Here is a 22729-nt window from a genome sequence, read left to right as displayed (position 1 = left end):
ATCACTGAGAACTATTTTAAATTCTGGCAGGTCTGACCCCCCACAATCATCGTCACCGAGACTCACAACTCTCCGCTTATCCCATAACATCTTAAGCAATCGTTCCCTTTTGACCTCACTTATACTCTCATCTAACTTAATTCTTCCTTTCAACGTATCGTAATCCCAATCGTCATCGTTCTTTACCTTACCAGACATCACCTGTCTCGCCTTAACATATCTTCCATCCTCTACATTAATCAGTGTATACATACATCCCATGCAATCGCCTTCACGTATTCCACGTACTCTCTTCCTCCTAACACTCTGCAACAACCTTACATACACCTTGGGTTCTTGCATATTCATAACACCATCATATATATACGCACTCGTTTTCACCAAATTACCTGCTTCCATACCTTCCACTACATATTCATCCTTGTCACTATTTGAAATTCCCAGACTGCTCGGCCATGCAACTTTTACACTAATAACCTCACCTTTCTTACCCGATAACTTTACACTTTCCTTTGCTACCAACGGCACTCCCTTCCACACCTTCGTACTCACTCTGCCGTCTTCCTTTAAATAAAATTCCCCACAAATATTACCTTTAACCTTTATTTCAATCATATTCACACTTGGATGTACAATCATACCACATTTTTTCAAAAATTTATACCCAAGCAGTACGTCATATTTCTCATTCGCTCCCTCGACCACGTAAAAATCATTATCCTCCATCATCAACCCCCCAATCATAACATTTTCCCGCAACTTTCCTTGCACAGGCATACGCAAATTACCAATACCTTTTACTTCACCCTTACATCCCTTAAATTCACAAACCTCTTTTACCTTATCATATGCATTCCTAAACATTAAATTGACACCACAACCAGTATCAATCAAACCAACCAACTCTACACCATTAAAAATCAATTTCACACTCATGCAATCATGTGCTCTTTCTCCCATCACATCTTCATGCAATAAACCCTCACGAACATGCATCACATTCACTCCCCACACACACGAGGACTCACCCAGCTGAACCCTCTGATTAATTAGTTTCCCGAACATCCTGGCTGACTTGATCCCTTATTCCTACAAACCCTAGCTACATGCCCATCTGCACCACATTCAGTACACTTACCCCGCGGCTCCTTGCACATTCTAGCATAATGACCATCCTTACCACAATTACCACAAATTACATTCATACGATTATTACGGCATCCACTCGCTATGTGTCCAGTCATACCACACCGATAACACTTAACCACTTTCTCTTTCTTACAGTCGCTAATACGATGCCCTGTCTCTCCACACCCGAAACATGCTCCTAATGCCCATCTACACTCGTTCTTTTTATGTCCTACTTTCCCACACCTATAACACCTCTCTTCACGGATACCACTACCTAACCTAACTTGCTGCGTACTAGCACTTCTATCTCTCCAAACTTGATTTCCCTGTCTAAACCCGTCATTTCTCGGAATGGGTATTCCTACATTACTCACCCTAACACTTCTATCTACTACACTATCAGCTGCCCTCATTGGCCCTCTCATAACAGCATCTCTAAAACTACCAAATTCTGGCACACATTCCTCCATTCCAGTTCTTACACTCACAGATTTACTTTCTTTCATACACCTATCCAACTCGTAATCCTCAACTATCTCTAAAATATCATCCCAAGTTAATCTCTCTCTAGTCCACCTCATTTTCTCCTTCCGTTTCAAATTAATAAACTCACACACACTCTCTGGTACTGTACCCAAAAACTTCTTCATTAGTTCCTTATTTTCATTTATTCCTTCGTCCCCATACTTCTTTCTAGCCAATGTTTCTAACCGACATACATACATCGAGATTGCTTCACCCACCTTCATTCGTGCTTCATCAAAATCATTTTTTCGCTTATACCTAACACTACCTTTCATACGTTTTACCTGTTCAATTATCCTATTCTTTACACTTTCATACTCAACCTCTCCTACACTCATTATCACCCCATACATCGTCAACAAATATCCTGACAAAAATTCTCCCAACTCCCTAGCCCAAACTCTCTTACTATCCCCATACTTAGCCTGACAAAACTTTTCATATTCCCTAAAGAAGTCATATACATTCCTACTGCTATGTTCATTAAACCTTTCACACCTAGGAACCTCTCTCATAAACACTGTCTTACAAACTTCCTCTACTTCATTCTCACTACTATCTTCACTGTCTACTCCCTTCTTGTTGCCTTCTTCTTCATTTGAATACAATGAATCTAGTTCTACACTCAAAGTCCTATCTTTAACTATTCCCTTCTTAACCTTTTTCTTACTTACCACCTTCACCCATTCATGATCATCCTCACTCACACCCTGACCTTTCTTCTTTTCTTTCTTCACATTTTCTTTACCTTTCTTCTCCTTCCTATTACCCTTCGTTCCAATCTTACTATGTCTAGGCCCTTTACTTTCAATATCACTATCACTACCTTCCCCATTATCACTTACCCTATCCTCTTCCACCATCAACCCGTTACCAGAAGCAGAAGCCACTCCTCCGACTGCACCTTCACCTATGACAGTTTTCATCATCCCCATCACTTGCCCCATCATAGCTTCCATTCGTTTCTCATTTTCTCGCATCCTCATCTCAACACCCTCTTCCACTCTCTCTACAGTTCCCTGAAGTTCCCTAAGTTTCCTTTGCATCTCCTCATTCTCACTACTTAACCTCGCATTCTCCAACAACAACCTCTCCTCTCGCTCATTAGACAACCGCAATTCCTCCTTTAAAATATACAACTGTTCTTCCAGTTCCTCCATTTCGATACCATTAATATTTCAAGTAATTCCAAAACCTATTTACCCTTGTCCAACAGTCCAGTTTCAATCCCACCTTCAACAGTCGTCCCTGTTCGGGCGCCAAATTTATGTAGCGGGATGTATACAAAACACAACCCCCACACCCTTGATCACTCTTACTTCCAAAATATCCCACAACACAAACTTTCCCCTTACTTTACTTTAAACTAGACTCTTGGACAGAAGGAAAATGAAAACAAAACATAGCCTTAAAACTATATTAACGCAACCAAAAACAGAACACATATCATTAAACTGACTTAACACTAGAACAAATCACTTATCACCAAACCATCCACCATATGCCATAACCCAGGAACAATCACAATTTATCATAAATTCAATAGACAAAAAAACACACAAAATTCGCTGTATATATCGGTGCGTGATGGTACCGAAAACTCGCCAACAATCGAAAAAACAATATCCTTTTAATGTACCCAACACCGTCAGTCCACGCACAGTACCAAAAGCACACTTAAGACTAAATAAATTACTTAATACTAAACACCAATCATATTCTGCAACACAAAAAATTAATTCCAAACCAAGAGAACCTCTTGGTTCACACGCAACAGTCCTTAAGCAAGTTGTAGCCTACTGGCACTGGCCAACACTATCGTACGGCCAATTCGACTATGCAATCTTATGCGGTGGTCGTCGTTATCAATTGTCGTGAGAGAAATCCGTATTTTATAGCCGGGTCATCAACGTTCAAAAATTCTGTATTTCAGCAGTCTATTCCTATATTCATTGTCCGGTCCGGGTCGTCATCATCAAGCTAATCATATACAATATACACACGGCTGGCAAACACCACCTTCCAGGCCAAACTAAAACTCCAAGGAGTATAAAGGAATCCAAAGGAGGAACTACGGCCTGCAATAAAAAAGAAAAAAACGCTTACGAAAACTCCTAACTAAACTAAACTATCGTACTATAATCAAAGATAAACAATAAACTTTCTATCACTCATGAACGCGCCTAACAAAAATAAATAAAAGCAGTACTTACTCAGAATATAAAAAAAAGCTTCACAGCCGGCTTTCGAAGAGCAAAGAAAAATACACAGCCGACTCCTACAATCGTTCGATATCCAATGCTTTCGCCCAAGACATTCATCACCACCCTATCCTAGCTAAAAAGGTAAACAAACAACCTCAATTATACCAACAATCTTTCCAACTTCAAACAATCATTCGCTAATTACCCGTTTTCTCAGCGCGCACCGCGGACACACAAAACACGCACACACAAACGCACATACACACATACTCTCTTGCGCACGCGCGATCTAACAAAACGAAGCAAATGAAATTCTCTCTTTCTCTCTCTGACGAAACTAAAGCAAATAAACACTTTCTTTCTTTCTTGCGGTTTGACAAACTTAAGTAAATAAACACTCGCTCACACACACACACTCTCTCTCATCTCTCTCTCTCTCTCTCTCTAATGACAAAGCTAAAGCCAATACTGTAAACAATCTCTCTCTCTCTCTCTCTCTCTCTCTCTCTCTCTCTCTCTCTCTCTCTCTCTCTCTCCCTGACAAAACTTAAATAAACACACTCACACTCTCACACTCTCTCTCTCTCTCTCTCTCTCTCTCTCTCTTGATTTGGCAAACAAAAAAAATAAATTAAAATAAAATTAATCCTCCACAACGGTGGATCTGTTCGCGACAGCCTTGAATTTCAAGCTGCCCCTGTACTGCTCTCCAGTCCCGGACCCCAAGGCTCTCTGGCAAGATGCTTTCCAGCAACGGTGGGACAACATCGACGTGTACGCCTTCCCACCGTTCTGTCTGATGAGAAGGGTGCTCAACAGGACCAGACTATCGGTCAACCTGTCTATGACTGATAGCTCTGCTATGGCATCACGCGGAATGGTTCCCGGACCTTCTGCAGCTCCTGACGGAGCTCCCGAGAGAGCTTCCCCCTCGACACGAGCTACTCAGACAGCCACACTGCAACATCTTCCACAAAGTCGTAGCCTCGCTTCGGCTTCACGCCTGGAGACTATCCAGCGTCTCCTCACTGAGAGAGGCTTTTCGCAACAGGTTGCGGAGAGAATGTCTCGGCACCTGCGAAAGTCCTCTGAGGGAGTCTACCAGGCGAAGTGGAGAGTCTTCTGTGGTTGGTGTCGTGGGAGGGGTATCTCTCCACTCGATGTCACTATTCCAGCAATAGTGGAGTTTTTCGTTTATTTGCGGGAGGAAATGCGCCTTTCGGTCTCGGCGGTGAAAGGCTATCGCTCAGCCTTAAGCCTGGCTTTTAGGCTGAAAGGAGTGGACATTTCTTCCTCGCTGGAACTCTCTCTACTCATACGTAGCTATGAGCTTACCTGCCCTCAGTCGGAAGTGAGACCCCCTCCATGGAACGTGGTTCGGGTTCTCAGTGCTCTTAAGAGACCTCCCTCCGAACCATTACGCCCGGCCTCTGATCGCCACCTAACTTGGAAGACGGCTTTCCTACTCGCGTTGGCCTCTGCCAAACGAGTTAGTGAACTTCATGGTCTCTCGTACGACATTGCCCATTCAAGGGGATGGGGGGAGGTAACGTTCAGGTTCGTCCCTGAGTTTGTTGCCAAGACTCAGAACCCTGGAGTGCCGGACCCACGGTTCGACTCTTTCAGGGTCACGAGTCTCCGTTCTGTAACAAGTGACCCAGACCACCTGCTATTATGCCCAGTGAGGAGTCTGAGACGGTACTTGAAGAGGACAGCTGCAGTTCGTCCCCGCGTGCAAGCGTTGTTTGTAAGCACAGGCAGGACGAAGAGGAGGGTCACCAAGAACGCCATCTCGGCTTGGATTCGAAGGGTCATTCACCACTCCTTGAATCCTGACCCTCCTCCGTCACGTCGCCCTAGGGCACACGACGTCAGGGGCATCGCTACGTCCCTGGCCTTTAAGAGAAACTTCTCTGTGACGCAGGTGCTACAAGCTGGGGTCTGGAAGGATCAAACGACCTTCACAGCCCACTACCTGCAGGACGTGACCCACAGGAGCCTCGATACCTTTTCTATCGGCCCTGTGGTGGCTGCACAACAGCTGGTCTAACCTCAGGCTCCTTAATGGACAAGTAGCAGAAGGTTGAGGGCGTTGTTACCCGGTTTTAGTCTGCGTGAATGAAAGAGTATGTCTGGCCCTTACTTCTTTCTTCATCCTCCCCTCTCTTGGGGAAAACAGCATCCTGGTCTCCGCATAGCTGACCTCAACCTCTGCAGGTAAACCATGCTCCCGTGTGTTCCTAGTATTAAGTTAATACTGTCGCGTCCCCCATACCCTGACGAGGTGGTATTGGGAACGTCCTAGCCTAGATTTCCATCTAAAGTACTCCAGGTCAACTTCCTAGGACGAGTCACACACTATTCCTCCACACACAACTTATGTAGGCCACACGTCCCTTGCGGAGCAAGGACTTGTGAGGTGCAGGGACTCCTTTTCTCGAGTGCTACTCACTCGGATTCTGAGTCCCCGGGTAAAGCCAAAGCCAGTAAGGCTGGGGACTTTCCACCCTTCCTAAGGGGTAAGTCACCCAATGTAAATAGCGTGGTTTGTATTTCGGTTACGGAACAAATGACAAATTCGGAGATAATTTGTATTTTTCCTAACCATACAAACCTTAGCTATTTACACATATTTGCCCGCCAACCCTGTCCCCCAAGACAAGTCCTACCTCTAAGTGAAGTGAGACAACTCACCGGTGTGTGTGGGGGGGGTAGCAAGCTACCCCTTCCCCTACCCCCTTGCTAACTAGCGCGGGGGTAGTTAACCCTCGTTAGAATTCTATTGGCTCGTCAATTTCAGTTACGCCGAAAGTAAACCCAATGTAAATAGCTAAGGTTTGTATGGTTAGGAAATATACAAATTATCTCTGAATTTGTCATTTTGAAAAATAAATTATTTTGTTATTTATTTCACATAATCATTGTAGAAGTTTATGAGATCTTGTGTCATTTCCTGAATTTTTCCAATATACTGTTGTATAGAGTTATGCAGCTACAGTATTTTCTGTTAATATTTTAATTGTTTACTTCTTTTCCTCATGTGTGATCCCATTGGTACTAATTTTTTACCATACCAAGAGTCAATGATGTTTTCATGTAGAAATTACTAATAAAGTAATGTATAATAGAACCTAAAGGTCGCAGATTAAAATTTCTCAAAACTGATGGATGTTTTCTATTTTCCAGATGACCGAAGCAAGTCAGTTTAAAGGATGTGCTCAAGATTATCTAGACTGGTTTAGTTTAGATAGTGAACCTACACAGGTAATTCTGTTATGAATTTCTCATACATTGGTTTCTGACTACGTATGGATTTTTGTTCCCATGCTAACAAACTTTACGTTATTTACGTGGATTATCTTTCGGCGAAGGTGGAAGGTAGCCATTAGACTGAAAAGTGTGAGTTGCCAACTCTGCCTAACCCCTAAGTGCGTAGGCAGGGTTGACGGGGGATTACCCAGTCACCTACATCTACTCGCACAGTTGTGAACGTCACTTTTTGCTTTTGGCTTGTAGAGAGTGGACGTGTCCTCTCTCCTCCTTAAGGCTTGCCATTGATTTTGTAATCGCTTTGCTTTTTCTCTTTTCAGGTATGATTGTGATGTCCTCCTGATGCCCCCTCTCCGGGCCTTCCGTGCGTGGACATGGTGATCGCTCACATTCGCCCCTCCAATGGCCTCCTGCTGACAACGATCCCGCTCGCTATCCTGGGACTTCGTCTTCTCTCAATCCTCAGCTTTTTGTTTCTCCCCACAGGAATCCACTGGCTAATGATGACGATAATATTCATGCGGCCAGTGCTCCATCTGCTAGCCGTTTGCGAGGACAATATTTTCCATCTTCTCGTTCTTCAGGACCCTCATCTTCTGATTGTCGTTCGTGACAATCTGAGGATCATCTGAGAGATCGAAGTTCATCACGATCTCGGCACTTCTTCAAAATGGAGTTTTAACTTTAGAGCTTCACACTCATGAGACCGAAGGTCATCTCTGTCTCGGTGCTTTTCTCTTAGAAGGTCGTGATCGCGATCGTCACAATCACAAGCTAGACGTTCTAGAGCTAGGTCTGGACGCTCGCGTTTTAGATTGCGAAGATCTAGATCAAGAGAATGGCGCTCGCGTTCGTGAGGGTGTTCGAGTTCACATGGTCGACGATCCACAATCACGAGGCCGACGCTCATGATCACAAGCTAGGCACTCAAGACGTTCGCGCCGTTCAATATCACGAGCAAGATGCTCACGATCATGAACAGAACACTCACGATCGCGAACCAAACGTTCACGATCACGTTCTAGACGTTCCTCTCCAAGAGGAAGAGGTAGGGGTTCGCACAGTCCATTCGTATGACTTACCTCAGATTGTACTTATCGTCCTTCGGGATCCTTGTCTTCTGATTGTCGTTCACGACATTCTGAAGATCATGTGAGAGATCGCAGGTCATCATGATCTCGGAGATCTTCCAGAAGGCGTTCTAATTCTAGAGCTTCACGTTCACAAGACCGAAGGTCATCAGGGTCGGTGCTTTCTCTTAGAAGGCGTTCCACTTCACGAGCTAAAAGCTCGCAATCACGGTCATCACGATCACGAGCTAGACATTCTAGATTTATGTAGGGACGCTCACGTTCTAGATCACGAGGACTATGCTCGCATTCACATTCAACAATCATGATCACAAGGACAACGCTCATATTCATATTAAACGGTTATGAGGATAATGCTCACGATTTAGAGGTTGATGCTCACGATCACGACCTAGGCACTCTAGACATTCGTAATGTGGAGGATTAATTTTATTTTAATTAATTCTTTTAATTTGCCAAATCGCGAGAGAGAGAGAGAGAGAGAAAGAGAGAGATACAGTATATTGATTTTATTTGCTTTAGTTTTGCCTATAGAGAGAGAGAGAGAGAAAAATTTCATTTGCTTTAGTTTTGCTAAATTGCGCACGCGAGAGAGAGTATGTATGTGTGTTTGTGTGTCCGCGGTGCGCACCGCCGAACAAGTGGTAATTTGCGGAATGATTGTTTGTAGTGGGAAAGACTGTCAGTATAATTGAGGTTGTTTGTTTACATTTTTAGCTAGGTTAGGGCGGTAATGAATGTCTTGGGCGAAAGCATTCTCTATTTGACTGTAGCAGGAGTCGGTTGTTTGTTTTGTTCTTCAACAGCCGGCTTTGAAGTGATTTTTCTTGTATCGGAGCCGTAATTCTTCCTTTGGATTCCTTTGGACTTCTTTACAATCTTTGGAGTTAAATTTAGGCCTTGAAGGTGTTGCTTGCCTGCCTTGCCTTTTATGTATGAAGAACTTGATGATGACGACCTGGACCGTACTGTGAACATAGGAGTAGACTGCGGATATTTATATATAGAAAGAATTTTGATCGTTGACGACCTGGCTGAAAATAGATTTGTTCTTTATGATGATGATGATGACCACCGATAATGTGATTGGACAGTCGAATTGACTGCAGTTATTGGTTGCCAGGAAGTTGTGGCAATTGGCTATAAGGACTGTTGCCAGTGTGTGGAGTCTATGGACGACGGTGGCCACACACGTATATTAAATATTTAAGAGGTTTCTCGTATGGTTTAGTATTAAGTTTGATTATTTTTGCTGGCTTATATATGATGATTGGTGTTTCAGTGTTAAGTGATTTTTTTTAGTGTTTAAGTATTCTTCGGTACTGTGTGTGGAGTAAGTGTTTTTCGGTACTGTATGTGGACTGACGGTGTTGGGTATATTTAAAGGATATTGTTTTCCCGATTATTGGAGAGTTCTCGGTACCCTCGCGCACCGATATATATTTATACAGCAAATTTAGTGTTATTTTTGTCTGTTGAATTTAATGTGTGATTTTTGTTTTTGGTTGCGGTGAATATAGTTTGTTCCGTAACCGAAATACAAACCACGCTATTTACATTGGGTTTACCTTTTAGCGCAGCTGAAATGGCGAGCCATTAGAATTTAACGAGGGTGTATTACCCCCGCGCTAGTTAGCGGGGGGTAGGGGAGTGGTACAGGTAGCTAGCTACCCCTCCCCCCCTCACACAGATGAATGCTCACATTCACTTTTGGCTCGGACTGTGACAGAGGTCTCTGTCTTGGTCCTCTCTTGGCAGTCATTGTTTGTTTTGTCTTTACTGAATCGCTTACTTTACTTTTACTCAATATATATGTAAACATGTTTTCATGTTTGTATATATATTTGAGTATAGAAATCAGTAAGTTTCCTTTTCAGAGTTGTGTGTGTAGTGTACGCTTCTACGTGGAGTCCTCGGCAGTTAGGCCACCACGGCGTATTTTTATGGGTTGCGATCGAGTTTGACTTATGTCTTTCTCCCTCTCTCTCTCTTGAGGTCGTTCACCCTTTTACTACGTGTTACTACACCTTTGTAGCTTCCTTTCCGTGTGGGGGGGTTGCTACGCCGTACGTTTGTCTCAATTAGTTTATGAATCTAATTGTAGTTGTTAATTTTTCAGCTTGTAGAACGATTCCTTTCGGGGTTTTCGTTCTTTCTTTAGTGTTCATTCATTTTTAAATTACATAATTACATAGTTTCATAATTAGAATTGTTATAATTCTGTTTTGGTTACAGCTCTCCTTCCGTGAGTGTAAGTGGTTGTGAGGGCACGTGCCTGTTGTGTAATTCTTGTTTCTTTTCCCTCGGGATTCCTCTTCGGAGCCTTCCCGGGGGAATGAATGTGTACTAATGATTTTTGTTTTATTTTTTTACAGTTACCGATCTAGTTCGTTTCTGTAATATGGCAACGGTGTGAGCTGTCTTGTGGAGGCCTGGAGATTCGGCTGTTGCTGCCTCCCCCCTTGTATTTTCGTCAGGGGCGTGTCTCCTTCTACTGGAAGTACTCCCGTGACGACGGACAGCTCTCCAGTTCATTTTAGAACTCTCAGGAGGCTCGCCTCCTTGGGTGGGTAACTTTCCTTCCGAGGGAAGTTTTTCCCGTCCAGGCTTGAGTTTTTCCCCTTTTGGGGGGTTCTTCTCTTGCCTTTTTTTTCGTGCGACTATGCTCTTGGTGCTGAGCGGTCACACCTGCAGTTTCGCTCAAGGGGCTGGGCAACTGCAGGAGCCCCTCTTTGGAGGATTGCTCCTTTTAGGTCACTGGCTGACCAGTCTCTTCTACGAAGTGTTTCTCTTTCGTTCGCGAGAGAGTACACTCATACTTATAGAGACTCCTCTTCGGAGGATTCTTCTGCTGCTGTTGCTGTTGGCCTCCTTCGCAGTAAGGCCCATCGTCCGCCTCGTCGTAAGGGCCTCTCATCTCCCTATAAGGGTGCTAAGAGGCGCCTTTTTGAATCTCTGTTTGCAACCTACAACTCGTTCTTCTTGATCTTCCGCCTTGGTGCAGATGGACAGCAGTCTGATCTCGTCTTCCGACGGGCAACGGTCTTCCCGACGGACAACGGTCTTCCAACGGACATCAGTCTCCCGGCGGACAGGCAACGGTCTTCCGATGGACATCTGTCTCCCGACGGACAACGTTCCCTTCGGGGCAAAGGGTTGCCTCCCACGGGGGTTCTTCCCTTGCGTGTCAGGGTTCCCCTGCGCGCCCTTCTGCTGTGTTCTCTCCTGCTCAGTGTTAGCGCACAGGCGCTCTCCTGCTCATCAGCGCTTCCTGTTCGCCAGCGCTCTCCTGTTCGTCAGCGCTCTCATGATGATCATCCCTGCTGTTCCTGTTGGTTCCTGTTACGCGCCCTGTGCGCCCACGTTCGCCCTCGCGATCTAAAACTTCGGTTCAGGTCTGGGTCAAGGACTCTTCTTCTATGTGCAGGCTTCCACGCGTTGCCTTCTGCTCGTCAGCGATCATCAGCTCGCCAGCGATCACCTGCTCGCCAGCGTTCACCTGCTCGCCAGCACGCACAGGCGATTTTAGTATCGCCTATTCAACAGCGTTCTATACGTCAGCGATCACCTGTCTCTCGGTGATCTCCGGATCGCCCGCGTGTGTTACAGCCGGCGCGCCAACGTTCTCCAACGCTTCTGAAGGAACATGGTTCGCCAGCTACTAGCTCGCCATCGCGCGATCGCCCACCTGCGCATGCTGCTCGCCATCGCGCGATCGCTCACCTGCGCATGCTGCTCGCCATCGCTCGCCAACGCGTCGACATGCCACAACGCGCCATCGCCAACCTGCGCGTCAGCGCTCACCAGCTCACCACCGATCGCCTGTTGATCCACATCGCCAGCGGTCTTCCTCGCCCACGCGGCAGCGCGTTTCCTCACCATCGCGCTAACGCTTGTGTTCGCCGCCTCGGACTCGCGCTCATTCACCTGCCCACCCTCGCGACCGTTCGCCTGCGCGCCCGCGCGACCGCTTGCCTGCGCGCCCGCGCGACCGCTTGCCTGCGCGCCCGCGCGATATTTCGCCTGCGCGCCCACACGCCCACATGCCTGCACGTCTACGCTCATGCGCGTCCCCGCACATGCTCTCCAATGTTCGCCCGCGTGCGAACCAACGGTATTCCATCGCGCGGACGGACGGTGTTCCGTCGCGCAAACCTACGGTGTTCCGTCGCGCGAACCGACGGTGTTCCGTCGCGCGAACCGACGGTGTTGCGTCGCGCGGTCCGACGGTGTGCCGTCGCGCGAACAGACGGTGTTCCGTCGCGCTAACCGACGGTATTCCATCGCTCGAACCTACAGTGTTTCTTCGCACGAACGTAGGCTTAATTCTTGCAGTATCCATTGCTCGTCTATGGGTTATCGCTCGCCGACCACCAGCTCTCGCCCTTCCTACCACGCTCGCCCTCCCTCTGCGCTCCTTCGCTCACCTTCGTTTGCGTTCCTGCGTGACCACGCATGGGCGCTTCCACGTTCGCCCACGCGCAAATCTTCGAATTACCATCGCGCGAGCTCCAGGGCGATTGCGACCACGATTCCCATTGGGGTTTTCGCAGCATGGCCAGCCTGGCGAGTTCTTCTGGAGCGTATTTCCAGAACACGGCCTCACCCGTAAACGCAGAGCATGGCACTTGCAAGAATAGGAAGAAACTTCAGGGAGGTCTGAGCAACACTCCTCTTTCCAGAACCTGGGTTAGCCCTTCCCCGTCATTCCCTGGAAGGTTTTTTGGCGGGGGGCTTTCCGTTCGAGATTTCTCCATCGGCCAAGGGGTGACTGCTTACCCCTTCCTCTGGGGGCTTACCAGGTCCTTTCCCTCCTCGGTTACGGCCCGAGGTTTGGTTCAAGGAAGCTACAGGAAGATCATGGGTACTTTCCTCCTCTCGGGCTCAGGCACCTTGGCCTTTCGTCGTTAAGTATCTAACTTGCGGACAAGCTCGATGTTGTACCATCTGGACGCGCTGACTGAGGGGTTCCTTCGGGTGTCTCATCTTTCGAGGTCGACAACCTCACACCCTTCCATCCTTGAGAAGAGTTTGTTTGTGCCCAAGGACAGAGACTTAGACAGCGGCTGTGCGGAGGAAATCGACTTCCGTTTTCACTCCTCCAAGGCGCTTTCTTCCAGACTCTGCAGGGCTCCTGCGCCTTTTTCTTTCAACCACGTCGGCCTAAGTTATCGGCTACGACAACTGAGGCAAGGTGCCCAATTGCAGTTTCCTCCTGTCAGGAACAGATGGCACGGGAGGCCCCCCCGGGGGGGCATAGTCCTAAAAGGAGCGGCAGAGTTCACGAACTCTAGGATTGCAGGTTTCTCGCTGGGAGGATGCTTAAGGTTACTCATCCGGATGACAGCTTCCCGATGCCCATTCCCGCACGATCTCTCTGATCAGCCAAGGATATCGCGCCTGCCGTCTCTGTCAGCGAATTCAGTGTTTCTGAACCTCTATGCCATAGCGTCGGCAAGAGTTGCCCGGTTGGGCAGAATGATCCATACCTTAGGCGAAGGTCCTCCATAGGATCATCGACGGCTTCACCCCCGGCCTCTTCAGTCGATCCTTTCTTGTAAGGAAGGATCTGAGAGGGGAGTTCCGTAGTCCACCTCTCAGCCCTGATCAAGTTTGTCGAACAAACTTCGGCCAGCGTAGAACAGCAGAATCGATCAGACTGGTAACGAGGCGACAGGACTCCTTAAACCCTGGTTCGGAAGGACGGGTACTTTCAGTTTCCATTCCATCCATCTTCCAGGGAGCTCGTGGAATTCAGCCTAGACTGCAAGTATTCCTGCTTATGATGCAGTGTGGCTATCCTGCCGTGGCATAGCAGGTTTTTTCCCCAGAGAACTCTCCCTGCATTCCTCATGGCCGCTCAGGTGCAGGCTTCCGCCTCCTTTGCTTTTTGGAGGGCTGGTCAACTCCGGTAGGCTCGGGTTCGACCTTCTTCAGCGCCGGGACAAGCTTCCGGATGCTTACCATGAGTGTGGGTTCATGGTATTTTGCTTGGAGCCTTCTCTTCTTCTGCCTCAATATCTGGAGTATCTGGCCATGATATTGAGTCAACGGCCTTACCACGTTGGAAACCCCGCTTCTCGTCCGTCCAGCGAGGTTAAGCAACGTCGGTTCTGGTCGGTACTTGGATGGGTGACCACCTGGGGACGCCAGATTCTGTTGCCCTATCCTCCGAGCCTTCCTTTCAGTTTACTGTGGCAAGACTGAGGAGAGTCGCAGTACCTGTTCTCAGTCAAGCAGAGCTTTCAGCCCTACCTTGGAACGTTTCCTAGTTCTCCTTTCCTCATTGACCCCATGTGGGGCGGTCCAAGTTCCGGTGGTTTCAGGCAACGTTTAACCGGACTTCCTGGACCCTATGGGACCAGCGGAACTATTAGACCTGCAATGGGTGTTCACCTATGGAACCTCTTGATGGTAGTGGATATTCTCGTCCTTTCCCCACATTCTTGATGCTGTTCTCGGACTCGTCAAAGGAAAGGGGGGGGGGCATGTTCCGGTCCAGGCCTATGGTCAAGACCTGAAGGATACCTCTCCATCATTCAGGCAGGCTTAGGGGCTGTAGTCTGGCCCCTCTACAGATCCTGCAGCTCCTGCCGAGTTGCTCCATGCGCGTCGACTTCATGATTCTGGCGTGTTCTAACCAGCAGGGGATGCATTTTCACACCTTCACATCTTGCAGTAGAGATACCGGGATGATCGAGATACTCTCAATACCACCATCGGCTCTCTCATTCCAGGCAGAGGAATGTTCTCTCCGACTATCCGAGCAGAGCCTCGTAGAGAGAGTGTACCTGGGGGTCTTTGACCTTGAGTAACCAGCAAGTCCTGGTCTGGGGGACCTGATCGCGACAGCTTGGAACCTCAAGCTTCCGCTGTTCTTCCCCCCAGTCTCAGACCCCGAGACTCTTTGGCAAGATGCATTCCGGTGATGGTGGGACAACTTCGACGCCTGCGTCTTCCCTCCTTTTTGTCTGTGGACAATGGGTCTCAACAAGACCAGGTTGTCTGTCAACCTTTCAATGGGAGAGCTCCACTGGGACTATGCCCAGAACGGTTTCTGGACCCTCTGCTTCCCCTGACGGAACTCCCGGGAGAGCTTCTCCCACAGCGCAGACTACTCAAACAACCACACTGCAACATCTCTCCCGAACCGGGGCGTCGCTTCGGCTTCATGCCTAGAGACACTACGCCTCCTCCTCAAGAAGAGACAACCCGCTACAGTCGTGGTACGGAGGTCGCGTCATCTGCGATAGTCATTCGCAGGGGTCTTCCAGGCAAAGTGAAGAGTCTTCAGTGGTTGGTGCCGTGGGAGATATACCTCTTCCCTTGAGGCCTCTTTTCCAGCAATAACGGTCTTATTGCCTTTCGGCGGGAGGAAACTCCTTTCCGCTCTCAGCAATGAAGCCTGTCGCTCAGCCTTTCCCTGACCTTCAGGCTTAAAGGAATAACTTTTTCCTGCCCGCTGGACCTTTCCTCGCTCATGCGAAGCTACGATCATCCCTGCCCTAGTCGGAGGAAGACCTCCAACTTGGAGCATATCTCGGACTTTTTAGTCCCTTAAGAGATCTTCTCAAGACCCTTTACGACAGGCCTCGGATTGTATTCCGCCTTGGGTCTCCTGCTCACTCTGGCCACGGCTAGTGTGTAAGCAATCTTCTTGGTCTCGTACGACTCCGCCCTTTCTAAGGAAGAGGGGAAGGCAACATTCAGGTTCGCTCCTGAGTTGTTGGCTAGACTCAGAATCTGGGGGTCCCGGCCCTTTGGTCCAATTCCTTCAAGATTTCGAGTCTCCATTCTGTATCTGATGTCCCAAGACCTTCTCTTTCTTGCCAGTAAAGGAATCGAGAGGTTAGCTTTGGGAACAGCTGCAGTTTTGTCCTCAGTTGCAGCCGATATGGGAGCACAAGGAGGACACGGGGGAGAGTCACCAGTATACCTCTTCAGCCCGGACTCAAGGACATTCATCTCGACCTGTCTCCAGACCCTCCCCCATCACGTCGCCCTACAGCACGATGTTGGATACATCGCAACGTCCCTCGCCTTCGAGTAATTCTACTCTGTGACGCAGGTGCTACAAGCTGGAGTCTGGAAGCGTCTAATGACCTTCGCAGTCCGCTTCCTGCAGGGCGTGACCCACAGGAGTCTCGATACGTTTTCTATCGCTCTGTGGTGGCTACACAACAGCTGGTCTAACCTCAGGCTCCTTTTTGGACAGGTAGCAGAAGGTTGAGGGCATTGTTATCAGGTTTTAGTCTGCATGAACGAAAGAAGTATGTCTGGCCCTTATTTCTTTCTTCATCAACCCTCTACGGGGAAGCAGCATCCTGGTCTCTGCATAGCTGACCTCGAACCTCTGCAGGTAAACCATGCTTCCTTGTGTTCCGAATATTGAGTCAATACTGTCGCGTCCCCCATACCCTGACGAGGTGGTATTGGGAACGTCCTAACCCAGAGTTCCTTCTGGAACTCCAGGTCAACTGCCTAGGACGGGTCACACTTCTTCCTTCACACACAAGCTTATGTAGGCCACACGGTTCCTTGCAGAGCAAGGAACTTGTGAGGTGCAGGGACTCCTTTTCTCGAGTGCGACTCACTCGGAATCTGAGTCCCCGGGTAAAGCCAAAGCCAGTATGGCTGGGGACTTTCCACCCTACCTAAGGGGTAAGTCACCCAATGTAAATAGCGTGGTTTGTATTTCGGTTACGTAACAAATGACAAATTCGAAGGTAATTTGTATTTTTCCTAACCATACAAACCTTAGCTATTTACACATATTTGCCCGCCAGCCCTGTCCCCCAAGACAAGTCCTACCTCTAAGTGAAAGTGAGCGTTCATCTGTGTGTGAGGGGGGGCGAGGGGTAGCTAGCTACCACTCCCCTACCCCCCGCTAACTAGCGCGGGGGTAATACACCCTCGTTAAATTCTAATGGCTCGCCATTTCAGCTGCGCTTAAAGGTAAACCCAATGTAAATAGCTAAGGTTTGTATGGTTAGGAAAAATACAAATTATCTTCGAATTTGTCATTTTAAGGTTATGTTTTGTTTGTTTTTCCCATCGTGCAATACTCCAGTTTGAAGTAAAGTAAGGGGAAAGTTTGTGTTGTGGGGTATTTTGGAAGTTAGAGTGATCAAAGGTGTGGGGGTTTGTTATTGTTTACATCCCGCCACATAAATTTGGCGCCCAAACAGGGACTGTCGAATGTGGGATTGATACTGGACTGTTGGACAAGGGTAAAATAGATTTAGGAATTAGACTTAGGATATTAATGGTATTGAAATGGAGGAAATGGAAGAACAGTTACATATTTTAAAGGAGGAATTGCGGTTGTCTAATGAGCGAGAGGAGAGGTTGTTGGTGGAGAATGCGAGGTTGAGTTGTGAGAATGAAGAGATGCAAAGGAAACTTGGGAACTTCAGGGAACTGTAGAGAGAGTGGAAGAGGGTGTTGAGATGAGGACGCGGGAAAATGAGAAACGAATGGAAGCTATGATGGGGCAAGTAATGGGGATGATGAAAACTGTCATGGGTGAAGGTGCAGTCGGAGGAGTGGCTTCTGCTTCGTGTAATGGGTTGATGGTGGAAGAGGATAGGGTAAGTGATAATGGGGAAGGAAGTGATAGTGATATTGAAAGTAAAGGGCCTAGACATAGTAAGATTGGAACGAAGGGTGATAGGAAGAATGTGAAGAAAGGTAAAGATAATGTGAAGAAAGAAAAAAAGAAAGGTCAGGGTGTGAGTGAGGATGATCATGAATGGGTGAAGGTGGTAAGTAAGAAAAAGGGTAAGAAGGGAATAGTTAAAGATAGGACTTTGAGTGTAGAATTAGATTCATTGTATTCAAATGAGGAAGAAGGCAACAAAAAAGGGAGTAGTCAGTGAAGATAGTAGTGAGAATGAAGTAGAGGAAGTTTGTAAGACAGTTTGTTCCGTAACCGAAATACAAACCACGCTATTTACATTGGGTATTACTTTCGGCGTAGCTGAAATGACGAGCCATTAGATTTTAACAAGGGTTTCCTACCCCGCGCTAGTTAGCAGGGGTAGGGGGAGGGGTAGCTTGCTACCCCTCCCTCCCTCACACACCGGTGAAATGTCTCACTTCACTCCCTCTTAATGAGAGAATGCCTTGATGAAGTCATTGAGCTTCAGCACGGCATTTCATTCCCGTGCTGAATCTTGGTGACGGGCAAGAGGGCTCTCGAACTTGGGGAAATTGCTCCCCCAGTTCGAATCTAAATTTCTCTCTTTCATCTTTTTCTTCCTCTTTATATGGCTTCAACCTTCTCCTGATATTATAAACTTTCCTTCATGTTGCTGTCCCAACCCTGAGTAAAATTTCCCATATGTATGTGTATATATTTACATATATATGTGTGTTTATTATTATTATTTTTTTTTCTCTTTTTATGGCATGGATGTTTCTACATCTGTTATTGCCACTTGGGCGGATGTTTCTACATCCGGTATTGCTGCCTGCTTTGATGAATGGGAAAGGTGTCACGGTTGGGAGGGGTTTGTGCTCAAAGCTATATGTGAGAGTATTGGATGATCTCAGCCATCCCGAAGATGGTTTGGACCTTTTGGCGGAACTATTCTCAAGTGTTGGGTCTTCGGAATCCAGGGGGATCCAACGTTTGGGGTAGGACTCTTGGCTTTTGGCCGGAAGCCCGTCATTACAGATATGGGGAGGATGATTCCATAGTTTCTTGGTCTCAGTCCTAACAGGCGGGTTCAGCTTACACCTGTGCCTCTATATCTGTTTTGATGCTATCCTTCGGGTAGGGTATGGAGTGGACCATCTGGGAAGTATACTCTCACTGTGCCGGTAGTGGAGAGTGTAAATTTCCTTCCCAACATGTGATGCCTTAATGTTCTCAAGCAGGTAAATCAAACTTCAAAAAATCACTCTTCTCTCTTCTTTTTTATGATGGAATCTTGTGAAAATGACCCCACCTCCCCTGGATATGCTGACTCGCCCCCGGCACTGTTGACGACCTCTGGCAATTCATTTAAAGAAAACTCCGTTGACGACGTAGGAACTAAAAAGGACTATTCTTTAAACACTCGGAAAAAGGGTAATTTGGGCAACACAGGAAAATTGAATGTCCTGCACATTACCCAAATCCCATTAGAAACTAATTATGATATGCTACATAAAATATTTGAGTGTTATGGATTAATAAAAGAAATTAGAATGAAACTTCAAGATGATAATTGGGAATCTTGGTTATCATTTAATTGTCATGAGGAAGCATTTAATGCAAGTCGTAATATTGTTGATATTAAAGTAGGTAATATGAGTGTTAAGGGTGCTCTGTGTGATGGGGCACCTAAAGATCTGGATGTCTACAGACCAGCAGACTGGGCTGATAAAGATATAGAGGCGGATATGCCATCCCAAAGAAAGCTAAAACCACCAATGTGGCTTCTTGCTCAATCTGTAGGAGGTACGGAAAATTATTTCAAGGTCTGCAAATTTCTTCAGAGGAAGGTAGGTACGATCGCACCTGGAGATATATCTCGATTCGGTAAGAAAAGTTACTTGATAAAGGCCAAGTCATACACACAGTCTGTTATACTGTCCAATTTGAAGACAGTAAATGATGATATAAAATTGGACATCAAACCCCATCCAAACTTTAGCTATGGAAGGGGAGTGGTTTTTAATAGGGATCTGTATGAATTTACTGAAGAAGAGATATTGACTATGTGTCCTCTATCAGTGTGGAAAGTACATAAAGTACCTAGAACATCAATGATTGTTCTTACTTTCCAGGATGCCGATGTACCTTCCCACATAGACATAGAAGACGAAAGGATCAGAGTTCAACCTTTCAAGTAAAAGCCACTGCAATGTTATAATTGCTTTAAATTTGGACATCCTTCCAAAGTTTGCAATAGTGAAAGAATTTGTAATACTTGCTCCAATATTTACCATGGGGAATGTACATTTGAGGCAAGGTGCTTAAACTGCAACTCTAATCATAAATCTAATGATAGGAGCTGCCAGTTTTATAAGTTAGAAGAGGCTGCCCTCAATAAATCAATTATTGAACATGTAAGCGTGGGGCATGCCAAGAGATTATTAAATAAATCTAATACTTATGCAAAGACATTAAAAACAGGAGAAAAAGTTCCTCGGGAATCATCTCACCCACCTACTACTGTAGGTAGTTCTCGAAAAAGGAATTCACCATCTATTGATAAATTGTTGCATAAGACAAGAACATCTCCTCCTAAAGATTTATCATTGAGTATCAACCAAAAGACATTGCCCACCACTATCAAACCTTTGTCCCCCATTACAAAGGATAGTACTAACCTCTCCCAGGCCATATCCTTGCCTGATTTAATGGAGATTCCACCTGACACCAAGTTATCAGGTGTACCTGTAGTGGGGAAGGTACAAAAACCTGGTAACTCACAACCTACTAATCATAAAAGAGAGAGACCTCCATCTCTCTCACCCCCTTCCATAAGAAATACTAGAATTATGACATCAAATAAATATGATGTTTTGTCTGTTGATGTTGCCGATCAACCAGAAGATAATTTAAATAATCTGTTGATGTTGCCGATCAACCAGAAGATAATTTAAATAAATCAGAAATTCAAGTTGAGGTCCACCATCCCCCTCAACAAATAGATAAAAAAGATACAAAGAAAAACACCAACGTAAAACCCAACATAACAAGACCACCTCTGAAGAAACCTACAGGTAATAACGTTAGATTAAAAACTGCTAATGGGAAGACCTCATCCAAGATGTCTTCCAGAAATAATCCATAGTTTTCTCCTCCATTTTGCAATGGAACTGTCAGGGTTTGAGGGCGAAATATGAAGAACTTAAGCTCCTAATTCATGAGGATTCCCCCATAATTGTATGTCTACAGGAAAGTATGCTTGATTCTAACACTCCTAGTCCTCGAGAGTATGTTAGCTATAGAACACCATATAATCAACAAGCAGGGAGCCATGGCGGAAGTCTCATGTACATTCGTCGAGATGTTCCCCAAATACCCATGTCTATACGTACAACCCTGCAGGCAGTTGTTGTACAAATTGATATAGGGAGAAAATATACAATATGCTCTCTGTACTTACCTCCAAATGATAATATTTTATATGATGATTTAGCAGAGGTCATTCAACAACTCCCTCAACCTTTTCTCTTACTGGGAGATATGAATGGTAGACATCCTTTATGGGGTGATATTTTAGCAAACACAAGGGGCAATATTATCTCATCAATTGTGGAGAATGAGGATGTGGGACTCCTTAATACAGGAGAGCCCACACACTTCCATGTTCAGACAGGTACTTTGTCATGCATTGACCTTTCAATTGCAAGCTCTAACTGCCTTCTTGATTTTGATTGGAGGACATTAGATGATTGGCATACTAGTGATCATGCACCAATCATTATAAACACCAACAAGGGTCCGCCTTTGCAAAGATCGCCACGTTGGAATCTAGACAAGGCAGACTGGGTTAAATTTTCCGAGCTAAGTGAAATCGAAGGGAGAGCAGAACAGTTTGAAAGTGTTGATGATGCCATAGACCTACTGAATGGAACTCTTCATACAGCAGGAGTCAGTTCAATTCCCAAAACAACAGGGTTATTCAAACGACGACCAGTCCCGTGGTGGTCTTCAGAACTAACTGCACTCCACAGAGCCACAAGAAGATCTCTAACACGATTGCGTAGACGCAGAACTGATGAGAATTTAACTATGTACAAGAAATGTAGAGCACAGTTCCGTCGTGCCATGAAAGAAGCAAGGCGCCAGTCATGGATGTCTTTTGTTTCCTCCATTAACAGTAGAACACCACCATCTTCTGTGTGGAGGAAAGTAAAAAAGATAGCTGGCAAATTCACCCCCAACCCACCACCAGTGTTGAAGGTGAATGGCCAGTATGTAACTGAAGCAAAGGAAGTTAGCAATGCCCTGGCTAATCATTTTTCAAATGTATCCAGCAAGTGTGAAGGAGCCCCTGGTCACCAGTATAGGAGCACTGAAGAAAAGAAAATTTTAAAATTTGCAACAAGAAGGGAGGAGTCGTATAATTCTCCTTTCACTGAAAGAGAATTTGATTCCGCACTTGCTCATTGCAACGATACAGCCCCTGGACCCGATGGAATTCCATATGCAATGATTAAACATGTACATTTTAATACAAAGCTATTTATTTTAAGCATTATTAATAGAATATGGCATGATCATAGTTACCCAAGTGTTTGGGAACTAGCCATTATTTTAGCCTTTTTAAAACCCGGTAAAGACAAGTTTTTAGCAGCAAACTATCGTCCTATTGCATTGACATCTTGTTTATGTAAAATCATGGAGAAGGTGATCAATGCAAGGCTGATATGGTACCTTGAAAAGAAAGGTATTTTATCACCGATTCAATGTGGATTCCGAAAAATGCTCTCAACGACTGATGTGTTGATACGACTTGAGTCTTCTATTTGTGAAGCCTTTGCTTCCAAACAGCACCATGTTACAGT

General features: G+C 46.0%; 1 protein-coding gene and 1 pseudogene across 1 annotated transcript in view; both read left to right on the top strand.

Annotated features, from left to right (window-relative positions):
- The window catches only part of LOC137623434 (ATP-dependent RNA helicase TDRD9-like), a 314903-nt gene that overhangs the window by 64731 nt on the left and 227443 nt on the right, over positions 1 to 22729 (top strand). The window contains exon 2 of the mRNA XM_068354268.1: positions 7047 to 7124. Coding sequence (XP_068210369.1) covers positions 7047 to 7124 — 78 coding nt within the window. The remainder of the gene's footprint in view (positions 1 to 7046; positions 7125 to 22729) is intronic.
- Positions 14268 to 14386, top strand: LOC137623931 (5S ribosomal RNA; annotated as a pseudogene).

Source organism: Palaemon carinicauda, chromosome 30 (assembly GCF_036898095.1).
Source record: "Palaemon carinicauda isolate YSFRI2023 chromosome 30, ASM3689809v2, whole genome shotgun sequence".
Classification (NCBI taxonomy): Eukaryota; Metazoa; Arthropoda; class Malacostraca; order Decapoda; family Palaemonidae; genus Palaemon; species Palaemon carinicauda.
Note: the sequence above shows the minus strand (reverse complement) of the source record. Positions and strands in the feature narration are given on the sequence as shown.